Source organism: Elgaria multicarinata, chromosome 19, assembly GCF_023053635.1.
Source record: "Elgaria multicarinata webbii isolate HBS135686 ecotype San Diego chromosome 19, rElgMul1.1.pri, whole genome shotgun sequence".
Lineage (NCBI taxonomy): Eukaryota > Metazoa > Chordata > Lepidosauria > Squamata > Anguidae > Elgaria > Elgaria multicarinata.
Genome location: NC_086189.1, coordinates 198,718 through 221,199, shown reverse-complemented (window position 1 = coordinate 221,199; position 22,482 = coordinate 198,718). Strand labels below are relative to the sequence as shown.

Sequence of the window (22,482 nt, the reverse complement as noted above, 5' to 3'; positions counted from 1 at the left end):
CTGATAAGGGGAGGGGCACCTGCATCCCTTGAACATGTCACAGTCAGGTTACAGAGGCACACCCAGGATTTAATGCAGGCGAGCGGGGGCACATGGCACAGCAAGCGCATGGAAGCTGCTTCAACTAAAAGGAACACAGTGAAATGACTCTGTGATAGTGATACTGTGGTTTTCCAAGGTGGACGCCGCTGGTTGGGTGCGTGCTGGCCACGACATCATGTGGCGCCAAGCACCTCACCATGCACCCAAGCAGCCCTATGGACACAGCCCCCCAGTTGCCAAAAAAGAAGCTGACCATCCCTCTTTTTTGAGGGACCTTCCCACTAGATATGGGATAGGAATTGGCCCAAGAGAAAGTCAGGATGAGAACGAAAAACATAGACAGCGAGATGGTTTGAGATGTCATGCGTCTGCCCTCTAATCCCCAATTCACTTTTGAGCAGCATTAAAACAAACAGGCAAAGAACCAGCTGAAAGAGGCCCAAAGAGCGCCAAAGGGGGCCCCTACCTTGTGGATGCTCTGGCGGTACTTGCAGATGGCCCGCAGGACCCCGGCCACCTTGGTCTCAGCCAAGGCACACAGGTTGTCTGTGGACTCTTGCACCAGGGAAGGGCCATTTCCTTCTCTGAGATTCCTCAAGTTGAAAAAACAGATCTGTGATTCTGCCAAAGAGGAAGAACAGAGCTTAGGTCAGCAAATGGTACATACTGTAGCCACCAAGATGAGTAGAGATAGCCTTAGCTCTTCCTCCATGAATTTGTCCAGTCCCCTTTTAAAGCCATCCCAATTTGTGGCTATCACGACATCTCATAGTTTAACCATGTGCTGTTTGAAGAAGGCCTTCCTTTGGTCTGTTCAGAATCTCCCACCATCTGGCTTCACTGGATGACCCTGCTGGGTTCTAGTAAAACTTACCCACTTTTCTACACTGCACATACTTAAACACCCCCCTACCATGTTCCCCCTCAATTGCATTTTCCTAAATGAAACAGCCCCAAATATTTTAACTTTTCTCCAGCTCTACAATATTTTTCTTGGGGTGCAGTGACCAGGACATAGTGACCATGTTCGCACCATTATGATAATGCCAGTTTTATTTTCAGTTCCTCTCCTAATAATCCCTAGCATGGAGTCCACCTTTCTTCACAGCTGCTGCACACATCAGGCTGGCATTTTGATTGAGCTTGTCCACCATGACCTGGTCAGTTTCCTGGTCAGTTTCTCCTTTAGTGTCATCTGCAGACTTGGCCCTGCCCTTGCTCACCCCCTTACCCCTGATAATTTGTGAACAAGTTAAAAAGCAAAGGCCCCAACACAGATCCTTGGGGGAGGGGGGACCCCACTGTTTACACACACACACACACACACACACACACACACACACACAGTGTGAAAACTGAGCATTTCTTCTATTCTCTGCTTCCTCATATTTAACTAGACACCAGTCCTTAAGGCAAATACCCGACTGCAAACTGATAGTCAATTTTGCCGTTTCTTTGAGCCACCTTGGATTTTTTTTATGAGTGAATCAATAAACGTTCTATAATCACAAGATTTGCCTTTCTGAATCAGAACAAGCTGAAGGTCTACTTAGCCTAGTATAGAGACACAGGCTACAAAGACAGCATCATGTCTGTGATTTTGTATGGTTCTTTTTTGGGGACCTCTTGAACGACTGCAAATGTGGCGTTATTCTACCACTCTTCTTTAGTAATAAAAAAATCTAGGAGGTTTGTATTGGCTTTAGGTTTGATAGTTGCCACCTTGAATGAATGAATAAATGAATGAATAAAAAGTTACAACTTAGACCTATTGAAAGCAGTAGAATACGTCCAAGTGATCATCATCAGTACCTGTGAGACTGGACCTTCTGTGCAGAGATTGAAATGGGAACTCAAAATCACAGTAGACAAGGGCTGAACCCCAGCCTTGGGCAGAGTGTTTATTAAGACAGAGCCAAATGCCTCTGGCCCAATTGATTCTGGGGTGATAGTCTTGACCAAAGGGGGTGTGTGTGTTGGCAGTTTCTGGTAGCTACAGACCACGTTGACAGTAGGATAGCTAAAAAATGAGGCATGTTTGCTGTGGTGAGATAACTTCTTGACATCCAAAATTCCAGTCTAATTGACTTCTCATCTTTATCCATTTGACCCAAACCCAGGGGAAACCCTGCAATAATGAAAAGACACGGGCGTTTCTGCTAGACTCTCTACTTCCTTTGCCTGCTCCCAAGCACAGCCTGCACCACTGAGCAGCACAGAGCGGTGCAGGGTCCCAGCCAAAGGTCCAATCTTGCTTTGGTGCAGGAACTAATTGGTTGCAAATGCTGCAGCTGGATTACTGACAGGGACTGGGTATGAAACACACATATACGCCAGTCTTGAAACAGCCGCAACGGCTCCTAGACAATTCCCAGGTGCAGTTGTGGTATCAGCCTTATTTCCCCCCTGACAATTTTAATTCTGCTTTCATAGGCTACGTTGCTTGCTGTCTTCTAATTTTTGTTGTTACTGCTCATTGAGTTTGTTATTTTTGACATTCTTATTGTAAGTCGCTCTGAGAACCTCTAGATTGGCACACAGGAGATCAATACATAAATAATGGGGGAAATGATGACTCCTGCTTGTTGCCTCACAGAGGGATCCCGGGCCCTTGGGCTAGCTGAGGCCTCCCGCAGGCCAGGAACTGCCTGCCGCCTTCCTGTTGAACCACTGCCTAACCACGTGGGTGCTCCCTTCCTCTTCCTGTGGGAGCCCTGTGCCCACGATCCTTTAAGCACGGAGCCTCCTTGACCTCTTCTCAGTCCCCACAAGAGTCTCACCATTTTCATCCAGCTCCTCCTTCTGAGGCTTGGCCTTTTCTTTTTGCTGGGAGCTGTCTGTGCTTCTGCTGCACTCCTCTTCATGGTGACAAATCCTGTTCTTCCTATGCCTGACTCTCTTGAAGAATGAGCGGAGCCTGAAACAAAATTGAGACATTAAATGGGCCTTTCTTGGCAAGGGATCACATTTCTAAAAGATTAATTAGAGGTTTCCAAAATCCTCCATGTTGTAAACTGACAGTAAAGGTCATCGTAGCTTTCAAGAGAAACCGAAATAGGCTGGTGGGACTGCAGGGCAGGCAGGCGAACCCAGTAAGGTATCAATACTAATTTATGGAGCCCTCGTTGTTCAGTTGTGCAATAGATGTAAGATCAGGCTAAAGCCATGTTTGTGCTAGGGATGGCCTAGCAAGGGCTGACCAGCATAAACTTCCCCGGTAATGAGGGAGCCAGGTTTGGAGGGCACTATCCCGCTACGTACAATTTTACTTTTGTGGTTCTTGTCATTATTGCAAATCCTTCTCTGTTGTGGCAACCCAGTTATGGAAGGCTCTCCCCTGGGAGGCCCAACTGGTCCAGACGCTAGCTTCGTTTCGGTGCCAAGTTAAAATGTGGCTTTTTATCAGTGCCTTTGAGGGCTAATTTCCCTAAAGCTGCATGCAGTTTTATTTGGGTTTTACTGGTATTTGTTAATGGTTTAATACATGTTTAGCTGTGTAATTTATGTATCGTTTTATACTGTTTGAATTGATATTATCTGTACGCCGCCGAGATCTCAATAATATAGGCTGGGATACAAATATTTTAATACATACATACATAAAGCCCTTCGCTTCTCTCCAAGTAGACCAGCTAGGCCTGAACTTCTACCAATCGGTTCCAGCCAGGATTTTATTTACCGGCTGGGTTCTATGAAGACTGATAACTTTATAGAACCTATCTATAGGGGTGGGGGGACTTATTAATTATAAGGCAGGAAGGCTTAAAACGCAAACTAGTCTAGACTTCAGTGTTTTAGACGCATCAACGCAACTTCACAACCTATCAAACAGATCTTAAACAGAGGTTAACACTCCCCCTTTTTTGTGTGGGCACAGACACTGTGGGCGCAGCACAGCACACAATCAAGCGTATCTAAATCCTGTTAAAACAAATGGGCTGTAAAGACACCGGATTGTGGCATTTGCTCCACCCAGCAGCAGGGCCTTGCTCCTAATCGTGGGGCTTCCTCCTCTCTCGGCAAGCTCTGCAGGCCCAAAGATTTGTCAGTCATCTAGGATGTAAAACCCGAACCCTGGGGCACACATCACCTTCCACAGAAAGTCATGTTCTCTGGTAAATTTCGTCTTGACTCAACCTTCAATTTCGTCTTGACTCAAAAGCAGAAATTTTCCAGACCTTTGTGGGCAACTCTAGCTCATTACAAGGTGCTTTATGTCATATGTGACATCACAATCACGGCTGAATCCATTCATCACAGTCAGTGTCAGCACTGGCATGACGGCCTGGAAGTCCCAGTTTGCCCAGGCCGAGGGCAGCAGCAGCAGTTGCACCCTTAGGATGCCCCCTGGAGACGGGAAGTCACGTGGAGCACACAGCTGATCCGTGGGTTTGGAGCAGGAAGGGTTCCTGCAAACAATGCAGGGTCACTGGGGGGGATCACACATCTCCACATCTGAGGATTATCATCCTATTTCTACAGAAGTAGTTTTATAATGTGACTGGGCCCAATATGGATCAGCTTGTAAATCCTCTGGTTATTATTATTATTATTATTATTATTATTATTATTATTATTATTATTATTTATATAGCACCATCAGTGTACATTTCCGCAAATCCATTGGACAGGGGATATTCTGAACTGGAAGTGGCATGTTCAAAATCCTGTTCTAATAAACGTTTTTGAAATTCAGCACATTTAAATGGTGGTGCATTATCAGTTTACTATAGCAATAATTTATGGCTGACACGTAATATTTCTGGTTCTCCTTTTTCATTTCTCCATGCCCAATGGTATCCAATTTCCATGCTCATGTATCGATTCTAACAGGGCTTATAGGAATACAAGACACCTGGGAAGCTGCCTTAGACTGAGGCCTTAGCTAGACCTAAGGTTTATCCTGGGATCGTCCCGGGGTCATCCCTGTTCATGTAAATGACACACAGGATATCCCGGGTGCAGGCAGGGATGACCCTGGGACGATCCTGGGATAAACCTTAGGTCTAGCTAAGGCCTGAGTCAGACCCTTGGGTCCAATATCTAGCCCAATATTCTCGACACTGGCCTCATTCAGACAACACGCTAAACCATGCTGCTTAACCACAAAACCTTAACCATTTTGTGATTAATCAGCATGGTTTAGCGTGTTGTCTGAAAGGGGCCATTGATAGGGTTTCCAGCCCTATCTGGAGATGCCGCTGGGGATTGAACCTTGGACTGGCTCTCCCATGAGCCATGTCCCTACATCTTAGACTAAAACACCACTAACCTGCTATCTCTGAAGAGAACCTCATCATTTATGCTAACTTCGTTGCAGCGAATTACAGCAATGGCATTTTCTTGGTTAACACAGCCACATTTCATTGCTTCCATCATTTACTGCAAGGTGGTATTCTGAGCTGGCTGAGCAAAACCCATCCACATTAGGAACATAGGCAGATACCTTAAACCATGTTAGACCACTAGTCCATCTGGCCTTGAGTGCCAAATGTTTTGGGAGAAAAGTGGGGTACAAATGAAATAGAATAATAAACCAATAGTATTGTCCCTATTGACCGGCAGCGGCCTCCAGAGTTTCAGTCGGGGGTCTTTCCTAGCCCTACCTGCGTCTGCTGTGGGGGATTTTGCATGCAAGGTATATGCTTTGCCACTGAGCTAGTCAGAATCATAGAATAGCAGAGTTGGAAGGGGCCTACAAGGCCATCGAGTCCAACCCCCTGCTCAATGCAGGAATACACTCTAAAGCATACCTGACAGATGGTTGTCCAGCTGCCTCTTGAATGCCTCTAGTGTGGGAGAGCCCACAACCTCCCTAGGTAACTGATTCCACCGTCGCACTGCTCTAACAGTTAGGAAGTTTTTCCTGACGTGCAGCCGGAATCTGGCTTCCTTTAACTTGAGCCCGTTATTCCGTGTCCTGCACTCTGGGAGGATCGAGAAGAAATCCTGGCCCTCCTCTGTGTGACAACCTTTTAAGTATTTGAAGAGTGCTATCATGTCTCCCCTCAATCTTCTCTTCTCTAGGCTAAACATGCCCAGTTCTTTCAGTCTCTCTTCATAGGACTTTGTTTCTAGACCTCTGATCATCCTGGTTGCCCTCCTCTGAACACTCTCCAGCTTGTCTGCATCCTTCTTGAATTGTGGAGCCCAGAACTGGACACAATACTCTAGATGAGGCCTAACCAGGGCCGAATAGAGAGGAACCAGTACCTCACGTGATTTGGAAGCTATACTTCTATTAATGCAGCCCAAAATAGCATTTGCCTTTCTTGCAGCCATATCGCACTGTTGGCTCATATTCAGCTTGTGATCTACAACAATTCCAAGATCTTTCTCGTTTGTAGTATTGCTGAGCCACGTGTCCCCCATCTTGGGCTCCGCGGAGCGCCTTGCTTACAGGTAAAGCTCCAGCCGGCCAGAGGAAGGTGGGGTGTGCTTGCAGTGGGGAGAGAAGACCTTGGGGCTGCAGGAGCCTGGGCTCTGCAGTCTCTTTCCCCCAGCTGCTGAACATCTGCTGACTAGTGCCCCACCTTGCTTACAGGTAAAGCTCCAGCCGGCCAGAGGCAGCGCCTCGGCGCTGGCGCCGCACTTTGCGTCGCACAGAGGAGCCACCCTGTTTTGGAGAACACCAGCAGACCAGCAACCAACAGCAATTTCTCAAAAAACTTTTAATCAATTTTTAAATAATTTTTAATATGTGCCTGGGGAGCTCTGGGGAATATGGGGGTGCCTGCATAACTGTGGTCACGGGTAGGGGGAGGTATGGTGCTGGGGGAGGAACAGGCCAGATGAGGAGAAGAGGGGACAGATTCCTTACAGCTATCCCCTCTTCTAGTCCTTCCCCCAACCAGATGGTTCCTGGCGGCCTTATCAGCTTGCTCTCGGGTCTGGTGCTGCTGCTGCTGAATGCCAGTCAGTCCAAAACAAAATCTCTCTCATCCATGATCTGATTGTGGATGAGGGGGCTGACCTGGTATGCATCACTGAGACCTGGGTGGGGGAACTGGGAGGGGTTGCTCTCACCCAGCTCTGCCCTCCTGGGTACTCGGTGCAGCACCAGCACAGACTCGAGGGCCGGGGAGGGGGGGTTGCCGTGGTCTATAGGAATACAATCTCCCTCTCTAGGCTTCCTGTTCAGTCGAGTGCTGATCTTGAGTGTCTGTACTGTGTGTTGGGTACTCGAGACAGATTAGGGATTCTGCTGGTGTACCGTCCACCCCGCTGCCCCACAGTCTCCCTGCCTGAGCTGACAGAGGTTGTCTCGGACCTGGTGTTGAGAACCCCCAGGATGGTGGTTCTGGGGGATCTCAACTTCCATGCCGAGGCTGCTGTATCTGGAGCGGCTCAGGACTTCATGGCTGCCATGACAACCATGGGGCTGTCTCAACATGTCATCGGCCCAACACATGCAAAGGGGCACACGCTTGATCTGGTTTTCTCGACTGGACAGGAGGATGGTGATCTGGAAGTGGGGGAACTAACATCTACCCCCTTGTCATGGTCAGATCACTTCCTATTGAGGTTTAGACTCTCGGCGGCCTTTCCCCTCTGCAAGGGTGGGGGGCCTATTAAAATGGTCCACCCCCGGAGGCTAATAGACTCCGATGGATTCCAGAGGGCTCTGGGGGATTTTCCTGCTGATATGGCCAGTGCTCCTGTCGAAGCGCAGGTCGCTCTGTGGAATGCAGAGATGACTCGGACGGTTGACACGATCGCGCCCAAACGTCCTCTCTCTCTGAGCAGAGCCCGGTCAGCTCCTTGGTATACACCTGAGCTGAGGGCAATGAAGCAAGAGGGGAGACGGCTAGAACGCAGGTGGAGGAAGACTCGTGCTGGGTCTGATCAAACATGGGTTAGAGCTCACTATCGAGCCTACTCTGTGGCGGTGAGGGTGGCAAAGAGGCAGTTCTTTTCCACCAGCATTGCGTCTTCTCAGTGTCGTCCGGCGGAGCTTTTCCGGGTGGTTCGCAGCCTGTTACACTCTGGGCCAGGGCGAGAGATGGTGAAACCCTCGGTAGCACGCTGTGACGAGTTTGCATGGCACTTTGAAGATAAAGTTGCTCAGATTCGTCATGAATTGGACACCACACTTAATGCAGCTCCACTAGTAGAGGCGTTCAGAGCGCCGTCCGGTTCAGTTTTATTGGATGAGTTTCAGTTATTGAGGCCCGAGGATGTGGACAAGGTGCTTGGCCAAGTCCGGTCGACCACTTGTGTGCTTGACCCTTGCCCCTCGTGGCTCATTACATCAAATAAGGAGGGGATCGCCGGCTGGGTCCAGGAGGTTGTAAATGCCTCCTTGAGAGAGGGAGTGGTGCCGGCCTCTTTAAAAGAAGAAGAAGAAGCCTGAAGAAGCCTAATCTGAACCCGGAAGATGTTAACAACTTCAGGCCGGTGGCTAATATCCCTTTCCCGGGCAAGGTGCTTGAGCGGGTGGTTGCAGGACAACTCCAGGCACTCTTGAATGAAACGGATTATCTAGATCCATTTCAATCGGGTTTCAGGCCTGGTTTTGGAACGGAAACTGCCTTGGTCGCCCTGTGGGATGACCTCTGTCGGGAGAGATACAGGGGGAGTGCGACCCTGTTGGTTCTCCTGGACCTCTCAGCGGCCTTCGATACCATCGACCATGGTATCCTTCTGGATAGGTTGTCTGAGCTGGGAGTTGGAGGTACTGCGTTGCAGTGGTTCCGCTCCTACTTGGATGGCCGATTCCAGAAGGTGGTGCTGGGGGATTATTGCTCTGTGCCATGGCTCCTAAGCCATGGGGTTCTGCAGGGCTCTATCTTATCCCCTATGCTGTTTAACATATACATGAAGCCGCTGGGGGAGGTTATCCAGAGATGTGGACTGAGGTGTCATCAATATGCGGATGATACCCAGCTCTACCTTTCCTTTTCATCAAACCCAGGTGAGGCAGTGACTGTTCTGAACCAGTGCCTGGGCACGGTAATGGACTGGATGAGGGTTAACAAACTGAGACTCAATCCAGACAAGACGGAGGTACTGTTAGCGGGTGGTTCATCTGTCCGGCGAGGTGATGTTTGTCCTGTCCTGGACGGGGTTGCACTCTCCCTAAAGGATCGGGTCTGTAGTTTGGGGGTGCTCTTGGATCCAGAACTGTCACTTGAGGCACAGGTGAACTCAGTGGCAAAGATCACCTTTTATCAGCTTAGGTTGATATACCAACTACGCCCTTATCTGGACAGAGATAGCCTAGCTACAGTTATCCATGCTCTGGTGATAACCTCTCGCTTGGATTACTGCAATGCGTTATACGTGGGGATGCCTTTGAAAACGGTCCGGAAGCTTCAGCTGGTACAAAATAGGGCAGCAAGGTTATTAACAGGGACTGGCCGGTGAGATCACATTATGCCAGTCCTTTTCCAGCTTCATTGGCTGCCAGTCCAGGTCCGGGCCCGATTCAAAGTGCTGGTATTGACATTTAAAGCCCTAAACGGTTTGGGGCCAGGTTATCTGAAGGAACGCCTCCTCCCATATGTACCTACCCGGACCTTAAGATCATCTACAGGGGACCTTCTCCGTGAGCCCTGCCAAAGGAAGTGAGGCAGGTGGCTACTAGGAGGAGGGCTTTCTCCGCTGTGGCACCCCGGTTGTGGAACGAGCTCCCCAGAGAGGTTCGCCTGGCGCCTACACTGTACTGCTTTCGTCGCCAGCTGAAGACCTTTTTATTCACTCAGAATTTTAACACTTAATTTTAACTTAAATTTAAATTTTACTGTTTTAACTTTGTATTTTAATCTTATATCAACTTTGCTGTGTGGTTTTATCCTGGTTGTGCTTTTTATACTGTGTTTCGTAATTGTGTTTTAACCTGTTGGGTGTTTTATTGTGGTTTTAATTTTTGTGAACCGCCCAGAGAGCTTCGGCTATTGGTCGGTATAAAAATGTAATAAATAAAAATGAAATAAATAAATAATAAAAATGTTGAAGAGCACTGGGCCCAGGACTGAGCCCTGCGGCACCCCACTCATTGCCTCTCCCCAGTTTGAGAAGGTTCCATTGATAAGTACTCTTTGAGTCCGATTCTGTAGCCAACTGTGGATCCACCTAATAGTTGTTCCATCTAGCCCACTTTTAGCTAGTTTGTTAATCAGAATGTCATATGGTACTTTGTCAAAAGCTTTGCTGAAGTCAAGATATATGACGTCCACAGCATTCCCACAGTCCACAAGGGAGTCCTATCAAAAAATGAGATCAAATTAGTCTGACAGGATTTGTTCCTGACAAATCCATGTTGGCTTCTAGTATATATGTGCTGTCCAGTTCTGTATTATGGCATAAGCTTTCCTGGACTACAGCTCACTTCATCAGAGACTTGGAGTATTGAGATATCAAATATATAAATATAAGCACATGGTTTCAGAGGAGAGGACAATCCTTAGTGCAAATGCTTAGGCTTTGCACTAAGCATCTTTGTAAAATAGATATCACAATGATAAATTGTGCTTCGGCTATTGGACAATATAGAAATGAAAATAATAATAATTATAATGAAGATGATGATGATAAAAGTACTATTTCCTTCTTACCCTTTGAATTGAGCCTCTAGCCTACAAAAACCCATAACTGAAATTGTATTAGCAATTGTATTACCTGAGGTCATATATGAAACTCTGGGTTATGCTTAAACTGCAATAGACATGTCAGACATGGAGTGTCTAACAAAATTCCACCGTCGTTCCTTTGAGGAAAAAAATGGCTTTTTCCTTGGACTTCCATCTACAGACCTTCATACTGGAATCAGTCTCTTGCATGAAATGCTTTCAGCCACATTCACAGCACAGTCAAGCTTAAAACTGTGGTTCTTTTATTTTCTTTTAAAAACTCCAGTCACCTTCAGCTTATATGAAGTCTCCATGTTCACTCCTGGTACCGTGTTATGCTATTATCACGTGAGCATTGCTTTTGTGAAGGCAGGCACTTCGTAAGCAAATGCTGATTTTGAAAAGATGAAACACTGCAAGTTGTACAAGTTGCTCTCTTGACTCTTCCTCCTCTCCCTGGTCACTCAGCCAACTGCCAATGGAACCCTCTTCCTAGGTGGAATGCTGGGGGCACGCCGGTCGTTATAGAAGTTGCCCTTCTTTGTCCTCCTCCTCCTTCTGTGTTTTAGGGCAGGGATGGGAAGCAGCAAGTAGGTCACCATGTTAGACAAAGGTTCTTCCGCCCAGGGGTGAGATCTAATTAGCCCCAAAGCACAACTCCACTTTCACAATGACAGAGGGTTCAAAAAGCATTTTATTGATTTAAATCAAGATCTGAGCTCTAAAAGGTGAGTGGTCAGACAAAGAAAAGGAGGGGGCGGAGCCTGGCAGCCATGGAACTGGTAAGGGAATTGTGAAGCTCAAACCGGCCAAACCGGGAAAGTCAATTATCTTGTTTAAAAGCACATAAATCTCAGATGAGCATGTTGGAAAAGGACTATGAATATTAATTGTCGGTGTTATTGATGTTTGCGAGAGTTGAAATGATGTAAGGAGTGGAGGAACTGATGTGATAAAGCAGTGTCTCTGAGCGTTTCGGAGTGGAAAGCGAAAGTAAACTGCGTATGTGCTGGACTGTGCTGGATTGTGCACTGCAGTAATTGCATGTTATTTTTAGAACTTTCCCAGCGAACGCTGACTTGATTTATGGTGAATTTCACTCCTTGCTGGAAAAGAGAGAGCAATTAATTATTGGAACTACAGAAAGATAAAAGCAGCCCGGGCAAGGACTGTGTTAATCCGGGACATTAAAAAAGAGATTCATAAGGAGTGGGGAAATTGATTTTGAAGCAGCATCTGGAGAGGGGGCTAAGCTGTTTGGAACAGTTTGGAACCCTAACTGTTGGAGCTCCCCCAGCGAATGCTGACTTGATTTATGGTGGATCTCACCCTTTGTTGGAGAAGAGAGAGTTGTAAATTCCCGGGAACTACAGAGAGAGAAAAATACCCTGGGCAAGGAAGAAGAGCCAGGACATTAAGAAAGAGATTTATGCCCTATGTCGAACATTTAAAAAAAAAATTAAAACCGAATTTTCAAAAGTTACCTGGTCAAGGAAACGACCCAGTAATCACAACCTCCCCCACCTTGAGAAATTGGCCTTGGAAGAAGAGCAGGGAGAGACAGAGATAGCAGCGGCAGACCCTACAATGGCAGAAGATGTGAAGGCACCAGTTGGCAAGGAGCCAGCCACCATGGCTGAAATCAAAAGTTTCATAGTAGAGAATAATGAGACTATTTTTAAGAGAATCGATCAACAGGCTGAGAGATCAGATAAACGAATGGCAGTGCTGGCTGATAAGATTGCTCAGAACGTTAAGAGCATAAAAAATCTGGAGGTAGGAGTAAATTTCCTGGAGAAAAGACAGAATGTTCATGAAAAAACCTCTAATGTCCAATTTCAGGACCATGAATTAAGGCTGATCCAATTAGAAGATTATAATCGTCGTTCATCAATTCGTATTAAACATCTGATTCAATCACAAGAAGATTTGAGAGGCATAATTCTGCAATGGTTCAAAGATATGATGCCTGATTTGGAAATAGAGGACTGTGATTTAAACAGAATTCATAGAGTGGGGGAACAAAATTACAAGGGAGCAACTAGAGATATTCTGGTAAAATTTGGCAGTTACTACAAGAAAGAGCAAGTTATGAAGAAATTGAGATCCATGGCCCTGCTACAATATAAAGACAAAACAGTGCAAATTTACAACGATCTTTGTCAGCATACACTTAATTGGAGACGTAGTGTTAAGCCGATAATGGAAATATTAGTGAAAAAAGCAATAAGATATGCTTGGGGTTACCCTGTATTTTTAAGATTTACATATGGTGAGAGGCAGCACAGAGTAACCTCTTTGGATCAGGGCAAGGAGCTGCTGAAGAGTTTGGGTCTGTATGATGATGCTAGTTTGACTGAAACAGGCGGGGAGGGAAGTGAGGCAGGGGCATCTGATAATTGTAGACAGAATTGATAAAATATAGAGACCTTGCTGGCCAGGCGAAGCACTGCCTCCCCCCTCCCCCCTAAAAGTAGATGGCCGGAGTGATAGACTTATGGGGATTTGGGAGGGGAGAGGTGGGGGGTGGGGGGTAGGGGGGAAGAAGCGGGTTGGAGTATGGGATTGGAGGTTTTTTTATGGTATTTGTGTCTTTATATATGTGAATTTGAGTTACAGAGCACAAGGGATCGAAAGAGATATCAAAAGGGTGACCATGGATAAAAAATAAAAGTATCAACGCTCAATGTTAAAGGTTTGGGGGCAGTCGTGAAAAGGAGGAGAATTGAACAATGTTAAATAAAGAAGGATCTGACATTATTATGTGGCAAGAAACACATCAAGGGTTCGAGCACGCAAATATGATAAGGACAAAGTGGTCAGTTTATTATGAAAAGTCATTGGGGACTTCAAAAAAAATGGAGTGGCCACTTTGATTTCAAAAAAAGTGGATTTATATTAGAAACTATAAAGAAGGACGGTAGTGGTAGATACCTTATGATAAAAGGCAAAATTGAAGGAAAAGTATATACATTAATTAATGTTTATGCCCCAAATGTTTATAAAGTTTTTTATAAAATTATTTAAAGAAATAGAAGAATTTAAGGAGGGGTATGTCATCTTAGCTGGGGACTTTAATATGGTTATGGATAATAGATGGGACAGGTCAAACCTCACTAACGTTTATTTATTTATTTTATTTATGTATGGATTTTTATGCTGCCATTCAGCCAAAAAAGGCTCTCACGGCGGCTTACAAAAGTATTTCTTGACAAGAGAAAAGAGAAATAATATCACTATAATGAATAAATTAGTAAAAGAAAATGATTATGTGGATTGTTGGCGTTTACTTAATGGGGCAAAGCCTGGGTTTTCATATTATTCCCCAGTTCATCATACATACTCTAGGATAGACTATATATTTGTCTCGAAAGAGTTTGCAACTAGGGTATGTAAAATGGGGGTAATAAAGGTAACAGATCACGCATTGTTAAGTTTAGAGTTTACAATTAAGAAGAATTATAAAGAAGCATATAGGTGGAAATTGAATACAAAAATTTTGAAATTGTCAGAGTCCTGGGAAATTAATGAAAAGGGAGGAACAGAAGGGTCGGTGGTTTGGGACACCATGAAGGCTGTAGCAAGAGGAATTTGTATTAGAGAAATGTGTAATTTAAAAAGACAACAATATGCAGAGCAGGAGAAGTTAGGGACAGAGATTAGGAGTCTGGAGGAAGAATATTGGCAGGGTAAAAATAAATATAAATTAATAGAAATACAACCTAAGAAAAAGGAGTTAGAGAATATAAATATAGAACAGGTTCAGAAAAACATAATTTATATGAAAAGGGAGTATTTCGAAAATAGCAATAGAAATTCTAGATTGCTTGCCAGACTCACACAAAAAGAAAAAGCGAGAAATGGGATAGGAGCATTGAAGGATAAACAAGGGAATTATTGTCATACAATGAAGGATAAAATAAAAAAAATTCAGGAATTTTATCAAGAACTATATAAGGGGAAAGATATCCAAAAAAAGAAGTTGGAAGATTATATAGAAAGGTATATAAAGAAGAGAATAAAAATAGAACATAAAGAGCTAATGGAGAAGGTAATAACTCAAAGAGAGGTTGAAGAAGTAATAGACAACTTGCAAGTGGGTAAATCACCGGGAGCAGATGGTCTAGGATCAGAATATTATAAGGTTTTCAAAGGGTTTTTAGTACCGAAATTATTGAAACTTTATAACGCTATATTGCAATGAGAGAAGACGCCAGAATCATGGGAACATTCATTGATAATATTAATTCCAAAACCAGATAAAGATTTGACTGTCCCTGATTCATATAGACCTATTTCACTAATAAATCAAGATGCTAAAAAAATTTCATCAATTTTGGCAAAACGGTTAAATAAATTTATATCGGAATATATAGGAGAAGGCCAATGTGGATTTGTGGCGGGTAGACAGATGCACAATTTAGTGGGAAGAGTTTTAAATGTAATATATGAGATAAAAAAATCTAAGATTAAGGCAGGAATTTTGGCACTGGATATCTTTAAGGCTTTTGATTGTGTGAGCTGGCAGGCACTAAAGATTATTTTAGATAAAATGGGATTTGGAAATAAATTTAAAATGATAATAGAACAGTTATATTCCCAAAATACAGCTGTAGTGGTGGTAAACGACGGACTCACTGATAAGATACGACTAGCCAGAGGTACAAGACAAGGATGTCCGCTCTCGCCGGTCCTGTTTGTAATGGTTATGGAAGTACTGGCGAATGCATTAAAAGATGATGGAGAGATAGAAGGAATTGGTGGTGTAAAAAAAATAAAATTGAATATGTTTGCGGATGATACCCTATTAACTATCAAGAATCCAATAAGAAAGATAGATAGAATTAAACAACAATTGAGAGAATTTGAAGAAGCTACTGGATTAAGAATAAACTGGTCCAAATCAGAGATGATTTTGTTTAATTATACTAAAAAAGAAGAAAAGGAATGGGAACGGAAGGGAATAGAAATGAGAGTTAAGGAACAGATTAGATATTTGGGAATTAAAATTACAAAAAATTTAGATAATCTAGAGAAGGAAAATTTAATTAAGTTAAAAAAAGAGGTTTTAGTAAAATTGGAAAAATATAAAAGATTAAATTTATCATGGTTTGGAAGAATAGCATTAATAAAAATGAAGATTTTAGCAAAGATTAATTTTGTGTTTAGGATGTTACCAATAAAAATTTCAGAGTTAGAGATAAAAAGTTGGCAAAATATAATAAACAATTTCTGTAATGGAGATAAGAAAGCGAGGGTAAATAAGAATAATTGGTATTTAAGTCAAAGGAAGGGTGGAATGGGTCTCCCAAATATAAAATTATATTATGTAGCAAACAGATTAAGGCATATAGTAGAAGCAATTATAGGAGTAGGAGACTTAGATTGGATGGAGGACAAAACTACAAGTAATATAGAGACGAGATTGGAAAATGTTTTTTTTAGGGAAGGAGGGAGAAAATGGGTTGAAAGTATAGGTAATCTGCTCCTGAGGTCTCACTGGGAAATCTGGAGTAAATTTAAAGGGGAGCTGCTTCCAAGCGGCTCCCCTTTGTCACCGGTAAATAATGTTAATGAACTTCCCAGAGGAACTGAAGGGCAGATTAAGTAAAATATTAATAGAGAAAAATAAAATGAAGTTAAAGAATTGGTTGAGAGAAATAAATACAAGAGAAGATATGGAAGAGGTTTTAAAAGAGAAAAAATTAACTTGGTTAGATTATAGGCAATTAGAACAGTGGAATAAAAAGTGGATTAGAGAAAATAGAGTTTGTAGAGAAATGACGAAGTTTGAGGAATTAATAGTTAAAAGGGAAAAATGTAAGGAAAAAAAATAAGGGAGGAAGTTCAGTATTAAAAGGGTTAATGAGTGAAATATATAAAATATTGCTAGAGAAAGGGCTGGTGGATAGTTCAGGAAAATTGGTATGGGAGACAAATTTGAAGGTACAAATAGGACGACAGAGCTGGGAGGGACTCTGGAAAAAAAGAGTGTTGAGAAATATGTCAGTGAGAATAAAAGAGAATTATTTTAAATTTTTGTGGAGGTGGTACCTAATCCCGATTAGATTGAATAAGATAAATAATCAGCATTCAGCAAATTGTTGGAGAGGTTGTGGGGAAAACGGAACGTATTTACATATGTGGTGGGAATGCAAATATGTACAAAGATTATGGAATTTGGTGTTTTTGGAAATTGAAGAAATAGTGGGAATGAAAATAGAACAAACACCAAAAATTGCATTACTGTCACTATTAGAAGATTTAAAATGTGGAAAAGAAATTAAAGAATTGATATTGAGTTTGCTGACTGCAGCACGATTGATGGTAGCTAGGAACTGGAAGATTCAAGGGGAATATTCTATTGAAGAATGGTACAAAGAAGTATGGGATATAGCTATTAATGATAAGTTGACTTGTAATATTAAATGGAGGAGAGGTATAACTAAAATAAATGAGTTTGAAGGAATCTGGAAACAGTTCCTAATATTTGTGTTTTCTAAGGGAAGTGGGAAACCGCCAGCAGAAGAAAGTATGAGATTTTGGAAGCAGGAATAGATCCCGAGGTGGGGGGTGCACTTATATGTTAAGAATTAGGCATGTGCTCCGCTCCGATTAGAAGCGCAGAAGCAGGAGCGAATTGGCCTGCTCCGCCTTGCCCAGAGGCGGAGTAGAAGCGGACCGCGGGCCCCTAGAAGCAAGGCGAAGAGAAGCAGCCATTTTCGGAGCGCTTCTCTTTACGCAGTCCGCTCTGATCGCCATCTTGAAACATTTCGCATTGCGGAAACATTTTCGCATTGCGGAAAAGAATCGCAGATAACTGTGTTGTTTTTGATGCTATCTTTCTGAAAAATCTTGTGCTTAGAGAGTCGTGGATGGGGGTCACTTTGAGAATACTCTCAGCTCTCTGCGTGGTTCGGTTCGCGTGCAATTTTTTTTTAAAATCGGGTCAACAAACAGGGACAGCGCTGGTAAACCGGCGGTTTGGGGTTTTGTTTTTGTTTTTTTGAAGCGATGACAGGCACATTCAACTCCCAATCCTGATGAGAATTGATCACCTCACGAAGCATCCTCCAATCCCAGCGTGGGAGGGGGGACTAAGGCAGAGCCACCCTGAGACGTTTCTGCTTTCAGTGTCTTTGTGGGTTTGGCGTTCGTGGAGAGAGGGTCTACTTTAGTTAGCTGCTGCTGTGTACTTTGGAGATAGATTAGGATTTAGCTTGGCGCGCGTGTGTGTGTTTCTTTGCTTCTTTCTGACTTTTTGCTTAGTTTGCTGTGTGTTTTTCCCTTACTTTGATTTAATATAAACTTTATTTTTAAATTTTGGAGTGAGTGTTTGGTTGGTTGGTTGTCCCCCCCCCCCCTTTCCTTCTCTTAAAGCCTGACTGACTGTGTTTCATCTTCCTTCTATATACAAAAAAATAAATACCAAATAAAAAATTATTCTCTATTTCTTCTCTCTGTTACTTGGACTGTGTTATATTGTGTGCTGTGTGCTGTGTGTGTGCAGTGCACTGTTTGTGAAGTGCAACAGCCACAGATTGAGCATTTCAAATCCTGTTTGGGGAAAGCATACACACACTTCTTGTCCCAATTCCCTACATTTAGTAATATTCTTAAACATATTTTTATCTTCTTATACATATTCTTAGTAGTATATTAGTATATTCTTATACATATTATTATTAGTATTAATATTTTATTCTTATACATATTATTAGTAGTAGATATTATTAGTAGTATATTATATCATCATGAGAAGAGGGAGCAGGCGTGCTGAAAGCAGCAAGGCTCAGGCTACCAGCAGTAAGCAGCAGGCTGCCTCTCCTGCTGTTAAAATCAAACGGGCAACTCCTTGGCTGGCTGCTCCGCAACAGAAGCAGGACAAGCAGCAGGCAGGCGCACTCTCTTCTGCAACTTGTGCCCGGCGTTCTCTTTTTGAGGGTGGGAAAAGTGCCCCTTTGCAAGAGGCACGTGGCAGCAGTGCCATTAGAGGAGTATCCCCAATTCCTTCATTATCGTTTGAGCCCACGAGCCCGCTGATGGACCTGTCTCCAGACCACCTAGACGAGGTCCTCAGCACAGTGGAGGGGCAGGAGGAGGAGGAGGAGGCAGTGGTCCTCCAGGATGTGTGGGCTGAGGAGGAGCAGCAGCAGGCCGAGGCTCTCTCCCCAGTCTCATCCCACACCTCTTCCGCTGCCACCCCTGTTTCTGTGGCAACACCAGAGAGCTCAGGCGGGCAATTGGTGTCACCATGGAAGCGAAAGACAAGTATAGTGTGGGACCACTTTGAGGTAGGGCGGATCCCCGCTTTGCTGTCTGTAGCCACTGCAAACTCACCCTAAGCAGGGGTTCATCGACAGGGCATTATGGAACCAGCAGCATGAAGATGCATCTTCAGAGGCAGCACCAGGCGGTCTTGTTGGGGAAAGAGGCGGGCAAGGCGACTGGTTCCAGGGGAAAGCCAAAGGCGGCTGCTGCTGCTGCGGCTACTGCTGCTGGCACTGCCACTCTAAGCTCTCTATCTCCCATCCCCACAAGGGTTAGGCAGGCAACCCTGCAGGACATGGGGTGGGGGAAGTATGGACCCACAAGATGGCGTTTTCCAACGCCCACCCAGATCACTACCCGCATCGGTGAGATGGTGGCGCTGGACGACCAGCCATTCAGCCTCGTCGACAACGCAGGCTTCAAGAGGCTGATGGCACTTGTGGTGCCATACTATAAGCTGCCGTGTCGCACCACCCTGAGCAGGTGGGTGGTGCCTTCCCTGTACCGTTCCTGCAGGGAGTTAGTGCTGGGTCGCCTGTGCCAGGCGGAGGCACGGATGGTGCACTTCACCTCCGACATTTGGTCCAGCGAGAGTGGAGTGCACGCTTACCTGTCCCTGACGGCACACTGGTGGGCAGCCGTGGGGCAGGAAGCATCCAGCACTAGAGGGACTGGCAAGGAGGGCTACTGCTGGGCCCTCCTCCACACGCAAGTGATGGACCAGTCCCACACAGCAGGGGAGATTACGGAGGCCATGAACCGCATGGTGGATGGGTGGCTAGCTGGGCAGAAGGTCACCCGAGGTTACATGGTCACGACGAGGGAGCCAACATGGTGAAGGCGGTGCGCGACGGCGGATTCGAGGGCATCTGCTGCATCGCGCACATCTTGAACCTGGTGGTGAGGGATGGCCTTGGGATGGGCAGCAAGGCCAACCTCGGTCCCCTGTCCGGGATCCGTAACCTCCTGGAGAGCTGCAGAAAGGTGGCAGGGCATTTCCACCACAGCGTCAAGGGCAGTCGCTTGCTGCGGGAGAAGCAGGAGGAGTTGAATCTCCCACAGCACAGGCTAGTGCAAGACGTGGTGACACGCTGGAACTCCACCTACCTGATGCTGGAGCGTATGGTGGAGCAACGGCGTGCCATCCACGACTTGTTCAGGGTCAGGGACATGGGCGTCCACCACATGGGCAAGCAGCAGTGGGACGCCATGTCCCAGCTGGTGGTGGTCCTCAAGCCGTTCCTTGAGGCCACCGAGACCCTGAGCACTAGCTCTGCCCTCCTCAGCCAGGTGATCCCTGTATGCAGGCATCTCCAGAAACAGATGGGCGAGTTTCTGGAGTACAAGGATCCCGTCACCGGCAGGCACTTCGAGCCCGAGGTACGCGAAGCGGTGACCGGGCTGAGGGACGGCCTGATGCGGAGGCTGGAGCCCATCCAAACAGACAGGGCCTACATGTTGGCGGCCATGTGCGACCCTCGTGTGAAGGATGGGCTTTGTGGGCCAAATACCAGGCAGCACTGGGTGGAAATGCTGGTGGGTGAAGTGCGGGCGGCACGGGCCAAGAGGGTGGGGCAGAGTGAGGCAGAGGGGCAGAGTGAGGCAGAGGAGCAGGCCACCCCTCCCTGCAGCGGCAGCAGCAGCAGCACCAGCAGCAGCCTCACCTGCATCCCTCCCAGCAGTAGCACAGGCCAGGGGTATTGGGCAGACGCTCTGCATTCCGTGGTTTGGCAGAGACCCTCCCCAGCCACCGGCCAGGATGACGCTGGAACCACCGTGCAGCGTTACCTGGCAGAGCCCATGGAGGACTGCTCCATGGACCCCCTGGCCTACTGGTCATCCCGCTGCCAGATTTGGCCGGACCTGGCGCGGGTGGCCATGGATCGACTCAGCTGCCCACCCACCAGTGTTCCATGCGAGAGGGTGTTCTCTATGGTGGGCGACATAGTGACCCCTCACCGCTCTCGCTTGGAGCCGGACTTGGTGGAGCAGCTGGTCTTTCTGAAGAGCAATCTGCCCCTGCTGGGATACCCCACCCTCAAGCCCTCGTGGGAGTGACAGGCAGGCTCCCCTCCCTTTAATTCCACCCCTCCTTCGGTTGGCAGGCAGACTACAGTTCAGGCAGGCTTTTTCATTATTATTATTATTATTATTATTATTATTATTATTATTATTATTATATTATTTAGTGGCTGTGTTTCAGTTCACAACATCAACTCTGAATCATTCGATTCGTCTGTCTCAGTAAGGTCATGCCTTCTTCGTCTTACATACATACAGGCAGGCAGGCTGTAGTCCTTCTACAATTCAGTTCACTCCGTCAAATTCAGGCTTTCTCTTCTCTTCCTCACTACCACAGTAGACGACGTAGCAGGCAGCACTGCCAGGCTGGATCTTCCCCTAAAGGAGAATACTTCCTGCCTGGTGGGCATCATGAGCCTCTAAAAGCTGTAGGCAGAGTTCGTCAGCGTCCGTGTGTGTGTGTGTGTGACTGTGTGAGGGCAAAGCACCACACTTGATTTCATTTCATTTCTGTGGCGTCTGGTACAGCTTAGTAAACTCATCCGGATAGTTTTCCACCCAGTTCCAAAAGACTCCATGATTGACTGCACGTGTTTGGGTGAGGTGCAAGCAGGGGGCAAGGCAATGCCTGCCACCACCACCACTAGCCAGGCTGCCTCTCTCCAGCAGTCCACGGGTCGCCCTTTGGAGTGCCCTTGGAGTGGAAGACGTACTCCCTGATCCAGAAGTATCCAAACAGGCACAGGGTAGGGTAAGCAGGCACAGGGTAGGGTAAAACTAACAGTATAAAATCCGCACAACATCAAGTTTTAAAAGCTTTAGGAAAAAGAAGAGTTTTTAGTTGAGCTTTAAAAGCTGCGATTGAACTTGTAGTTCTCAAATGTTCTGGAAGAGCGTTCCAGGCGTAAGGGGCAGCAGAAGAAAATGGACGAAGCCGAGCAAGGGAAGTAGAGGCCCTTGGGCAGGCGAGAAACATGGCATCAGAGGAGCGAAGAGCACGAGCGGGGCAATAGTGTGAGATGAGAGAGGAGAGATAGGAAGGAGCTAGACGTTTATATTGGATTCTGAAGTGAATTGGAAGCCAATGAAGAGATTTCACAAGCGGAGTAACATGGTCAGAGCGGCGAGCCAAGAAGATGATCTTTGCGGCAGAGTGGTGGACAGAAACCAACGGACTGATGTGAGAAGAAGGAAGGCCAGAGAGAAGAAGGTTGCAGTAGTCCAACCGTGAAATAACCAGTGCATGAACAAGCGTCTTGGCAGAAGAGACAGACAAAAATGATAGAATCCTGGCAATATTATACAGGAAAAAACGACAAGATTTAGCTACTGCCTCAATATAAGGAATAAAGGAGAGCGAGGAGTCAAATACAAAGCCAAGGCTACGAGCTTCCTTGACCGGAGTAAGCGTAACATCATTGACAGTAAGAGAGAATGAGAGATGAGGAGAAGGTTTAGGAGGAAAAACAAGCAATTCAGTCTTTGCCATATTAAGTTTCAAACGACGATGAAGCAGCCAAGCTGAGATATCTGAAAGACATGCCGAGATACGAACGTGAACATCAGGAGAAAGTTC

At 45.6% G+C, this 22,482-nt stretch overlaps 1 protein-coding gene across 1 annotated transcript in view; it reads right to left on the bottom strand.

Annotated features, from left to right (window-relative positions):
- Positions 1-22,482, bottom strand: part of LOC134411222 (maestro heat-like repeat family member 5) — an 84,157-nt gene that overhangs the window by 57,988 nt on the left and 3,687 nt on the right. The window contains exons 2-4 of the mRNA XM_063144939.1: positions 4,247-4,389; positions 2,823-2,940; positions 509-663 (exon numbers count right to left, since the gene is read on the bottom strand). Coding sequence (XP_063001009.1) covers positions 509-663; positions 2,823-2,940; positions 4,247-4,389 — 416 coding nt within the window. The remainder of the gene's footprint in view (positions 1-508; positions 664-2,822; positions 2,941-4,246; positions 4,390-22,482) is intronic.